Source organism: Denticeps clupeoides, chromosome 5, assembly GCF_900700375.1.
Source record: "Denticeps clupeoides chromosome 5, fDenClu1.1, whole genome shotgun sequence".
NCBI classification, from domain to species: Eukaryota; Metazoa; Chordata; class Actinopteri; order Clupeiformes; family Denticipitidae; genus Denticeps; species Denticeps clupeoides.
In genome coordinates, this window is record NC_041711.1 from 28,752,325 (window position 1) to 28,757,667 (window position 5,343).

General features: G+C 39.5%; 1 protein-coding gene across 1 annotated transcript in view; it reads right to left on the reverse strand.

Annotated features, from left to right (window-relative positions):
• Positions 1 to 1,603, reverse strand: part of LOC114790965 (serine/threonine-protein kinase Nek6) — a 4,250-nt gene extending 2,647 nt beyond the window's left edge. The window contains exons 1-2 of the mRNA XM_028981417.1: positions 1,493 to 1,603; positions 134 to 279 (exon numbers count right to left, since the gene is read on the reverse strand). Coding sequence (XP_028837250.1) covers positions 134 to 279 — 146 coding nt within the window. The 5' untranslated portion in view covers positions 1,493 to 1,603. The remainder of the gene's footprint in view (positions 1 to 133; positions 280 to 1,492) is intronic.
• Between the last annotated feature and the right edge of the window lie 3,740 nt (positions 1,604 to 5,343).

The following is a 5,343-nucleotide window of genomic DNA, read 5'->3' on the forward strand; positions in this document are numbered from 1 at the left end:
GGATTGTTTGCTGTTGTACAATTCTGTAGACTTGAACTCCAAGTCTCTTAAGTATTAATGATGATCTTTTGGGATGCAAAAGAAACTAAAGAAACACATTGACTATATCAGACTAATTTCTTCTGACACTTACTGGTAAACTCGGCATTCTCTTTCCAGCTGTGTTCCACTCAGGAAGCTCACCGGCACCTTCTTCAGTGCAGTCCAGGAGTCGCCATACTTTTCCTTGTACACCTTTCCAAAGCAGCCCTCTGCCAAAGTTCTGGGAGAGTTGGCCATCTGTAGAGATCAAGATCATGAGATTGTTACATGGACATCTTAATTTGCTGTCAGGATTTTTCATCTGGTCTGATTCAGTAGAGCCTGAAATGATGGGATATTGGATTTGATTAGTTTGACTATGATGATTCAGGTTATTGCTATTCTTTTGAAAGACCACCACACTTTACACATACCATCTTCACTTGTCCTAGCTTGTAGTTCCCTCAGGACACCCATAACAGCTCACGACAAGTACGCACTGCTGCAAGGATTTGATTCTACTGTGCAAGACAGTACATATTCTTCACTCAAATACAGTTCACACTACACACAGAATCTGACTTGACATATCAGGCGCATTTACTTTTACTTTTGGGTCGACATAATTTTTACTTTACTTGGCAGACGCTTTTATCCAAAGCGACTTACAAGAGGAAGACACCAGCAATTCTCATTCGGTTTCTATAGATTTTTTAATGTTGTGCAGTGTGTGTGCTTAAATGTTTCTTAAATTAAACAACTAATTAAACAATGTCAAAAATGTAGGATTCTATGATGTCCAGTATCAATGGTTCTGGAATGCGGCATGTTTGAAATAATTTGTACAATGAAACTGTTGTCTGGATTTTACTTGTTTAATTTCAGTAAACACATTTCAGTTTGTTACTTTAAGTTCTTTGCCAGTTGAAATATGTATTTGCCCCTGATTATTTTTTCTACACACTGATGAGAACCCATTACTCTTCTGCTGTTGATTCCAACTAATCAGACACGTTGGTCAAGCATGTTGGTATGTCAGTCTTTACACATTCTTTTCATTTGAAGTTTGCATACGATCAAGACAATGACAACAAGAGATAAGAGGACTGCTTCCTGTTACACTTTCCACATGAAACAATATGTTGTCCAACAGGACTTTTAGATGAGAGTTCAGCCATTTAAATTCACACATTCACACATTCCCTACATTCTATACATTTAATTTTTGCAGAAAAATCATTTGATCTCATCACTGCTCTCTTAAACTTAAGGTCTCAGGTTTCAGTCCATTAGCCACAAAGCCAAAAATGTTTCATTAAGTAACATTAAGGCTGCATACTTAAGAAAGAAATCAAACTGTTTAGGTTAAAAAAGAGGTTGAATTAAATGTAGTTAAACTAGCAGCTCTTGTTTTTTTAATGAAATTTCTACACAGTAACACGAGAACCGATTAAAAGCATGGAAGTCTTACCTTTGTCAACCGAGTCTGAGGATTCTGCCAGACAGCAAAGCTGCAGCTATTTATGCAAGGAGACCAGCTCTTCCAGGTAACACGCCACACCCTGCTTCACTTCTGAAGAACTTCCTTGCTTCCTGGGCGAACAATACTACTGAAATCATACTGCTTTAACTAGATAAACATGCCGAGGGCTTTGACCCTTTCTTGTCCATCTTCCATCAATGTTAATTTTGCACTCCAATGTCAACACCCATCCTGCAACCCGAGGATCACCACAATGTAAATGAATAGACTCTTCAGTGCGCAGATTCGGTTTGTATTTTTTTCTGCGTTTTTGCACAGCCCAGGAAAAATTTTATAGTGATGTAATGAGTGTGGCTTGACAATATTATGAATGAATGAATTGTGTTTTATTTGGAAGCACCCATGTCCTCCCTTTTAGTACTAATTCGTGTTTAGTACAGTGTTGAGTTTTACTTTGTGAGCTGGTTATTAGATGCTGCTCCAGCCGGTCGTAAATGAGGGCGCCCATACTTCCTTACCGTCACGGCCATTTGGCATGGCGAGGCAGGTGAACTGAAATGATGAGAAGACTTGACGAAGAAGAAGGACGCACAAATTAAGCGGGGGTTTCATTTGTGATGAAGGGGACAGGGGAGACATCCGGTAACTGGGGAACATGTAACATAACAAAGACCCGACGGTGAACAGACACGAACAGGGCAGCTTTATACAATTAGACAAGGGTGACCACGATCAGGAAACATTACACAGGACAAACGTGAAACTCCTTCCAGACCGGATCATGAAACTTACCAATCGGTGGCCAAGCAATCAAGATTTCAGGCCAGCATGGGCGGCATGCCGATGCCCGTGATGACTCCATCACCATGATGCCGTCCTGGGCAACTGCTCCATGTTGCCCATAGCAAATACCGACACTGGGTATTTATTTCATTTTAAGAACACCACAGTGTTTTCTTTGGGAAGGAAAATTAAATTCATTTTAATATATATGACATATATGTGGTTGTAATTTAAAATCCTTTGAGTATACAAATCTAGTTTTATGGTAAGTGATCCGAGTTTTGCTTTGTTAAACCATATAAATATTCACTGCTTACAGTTTTTGGAGGTGCTTTTATAAATGATATTGAAGTGTCACCTCTGTTTCTTTGCTATTGTTAGTATTATAATTACGGCTGTTAAAATGAATGTTTTAATGTGTTTCAGAGTTTGTGGGGGTTTTAGTTCTTTTTCACTACACTGACTTATTGTGCCATTCACTAAATAAAAGAATGTTCAGGCCTGCACATGATTTGGATTTCAGGTAGCAGAATAATTATTGTTTGCAATGCAGCGGAACGAGTTGGGAAGTCAAGGACTTCTTCCGAAGAACACATTACATGGTCTATTTGGCATCTAAAGATGGGGAGAGCATTTCAGAGGAAATATGTAGATGCTGTATTTACAAATGTCAGATTCACTACTTCTCCAATCAGAATTCCTGAATAATCTAGCTGTAATTTTGGTTTTGTAGTGAGTGTGACCCCACAATATATGCAACAGAGATCACAGGATGTCTATGTCTTATTGTCTAACTTGTGTACAGAATCTACAACAAGAGTGAATAAGAAGATTGTATTCATAGTTGGGGGTCCTAATGAACCAGAACTGATCTCTTCATCGATGGTAACTTGAAAGCACGTTGTAAGTCGCTCTGGATAAGGGCGTCTGCCAAATGCCTTAAATGTAAATGTAAATTTAGGATGTGATATCCACTGACAGCCTGTGAATGAGGTGTATCACAAGTGAAGAACAGGAAGAACAGGAAGGGTGGAGTTGGGTCCTTTGCCAGACATAATGACATATGTGTCACATATTGGCTGTTAATCTTAAATCAATGCTGTATAGAGCAGGGGTTTCAAACAGCCCTGCCCTGCTTAGTTTTTACCTTGCTACACCACACCAAAAATCATACACAATAATGTTGTCTACATTTACAACACCAAAAATTAAATTAGAATTTAAGCTTAAAAGGAAAAAAGCAATTAAGCAATTAAGTTGTACAGTGAAACGTTTTACTTGTTTAAATTTCCCTTGTTTAATTTCAGTAAACCAATTTCAGTTCAGTGTGGTAGGTGAAAGGGAAGTGATTGTCATTGTACACTGCAGCACAGCACATGATGACACAACAAAATGTGTCCTCTGCTTTTAATCATCACCCTTAGTGAGGAGTGGGCAGCCATGAAAGGCGTGGTCATGGGGATGGTGCTTTACTGAGTGTCACCTCAGTGGCACCTTGGCAGTTCGGGATTTGAACCAGCGACCTTTTGATTACGGGTCCGCCACCACTTTGAGAAGGACAAAACCACCATCTTTTTCAAGTGCAAGCAGAAAAAATAATGTGAAATGAATTCAAAAACTTAGTTGGTTAATAAGTCCCTCTTCCACTGCATTTCAGCACTTCCACAAAAGGACTTGCTGAGATCATTTTAGTGATCTTCTTGTTAACACAGTTTTGAGTGTTGAAGAGCACAAGGCTGGAGATCATTCTGTCATGCTGATTGAGTTAGAATAGCAGACTGGATGCTTTAAAAGGAGGGTGATGCTTGAAATCGCTGTTCTTCCTCTGTTTACCATGGTTACCTGCAAGGAAACATGTGCAGCCATCCTTGTGTTGCATAAAAAGGGATTCACAGGCAAGGATATTGCTGCTACTAATATTGCATCTAAATGATTCAGCTGCGGGATTGGGGTGCCAGCAGTGCAGAGCTTGCTCAGGAATGGTAGCAGGCAGGTGTGAATGCAACTGCATGGACAGTGAGGTGAAGAATTTTGGAGGATGGCCTGGTGTCAAAAAGAGCAACAAAGAAAAACACCAAGAACAGACTGATATTCTGTACAGGGATTAGACTGCTGAGGACTGGGGAAAAGTCATTTTGATGAAGCCCTTTCCGATTGTTTGGGGCATCTGGAAAAATTATTGTACAGAGAAGGAAAGGTGAGCGCTACAATCAGTCCTGTCTTGTGCCAACAGTAAAGCATCCAGAGACCATTCATGTGTGAGGCTGCTTCTCATCCAAGAGAGTGGGCTGACTCACAATTTTGCCTCAGAACACAGCCATGAATAAAGAATGGTACCAAAACCTCCTCCGACAGCAACTTCTCCCAACCATCCAAGAACAGTTTGGTGAGCAACTCTTCCAGCGTGATGGAACACTGTGCCATAAAGCCAAAGTGATAACTAAGTGGCTCGGGAACAAAACATTGACATTTTTTTCCCCAATTGATCCAATTGAGGACTGGGGTGGACAAACAACATCCACAAATTCTGACAAACTCAAAGCACTGATTATGAAGGAATGGGTTGCCATCAGTTAGAATTTGTCCCAGAAGGCACATTGCAGAAATCTTGAAAAAAGGGAAAACACTGCAAATATTGACTCTTGGCAAAAACGTAATGCAATTGTCAATAAGTTGATGTTAATTGTCAAAGTCTTTAAAACTTATAAAACTTTTCTTCAAAAATGAAATGGATAGAATGTAGGGAATGTGTGAATTTAAATGGCTGAACTCTCATCTGAAAGTCCTGTTTGACAGCATATTGTTTCATGTGTAAAATGTAAGAAGAAGCATTCCTCTTATCTCTTGTTGTCGTTGTCTTGATCGTATGCAATCTTCTAATGAAAAGAATGTGTAAAGACTGACATACCAACATGCAGTGGTGGAGGAAGCACTGAAGCTTAGTACTTAAGTAAAAGTACAAGTAACCTGCAAAATATGTACTCAGGTAAAAGTAGAAGTGCTACATCAACAATCTTACTTAAGTAAAAGTCCTAAGTACTTACTTTTAAATTTAC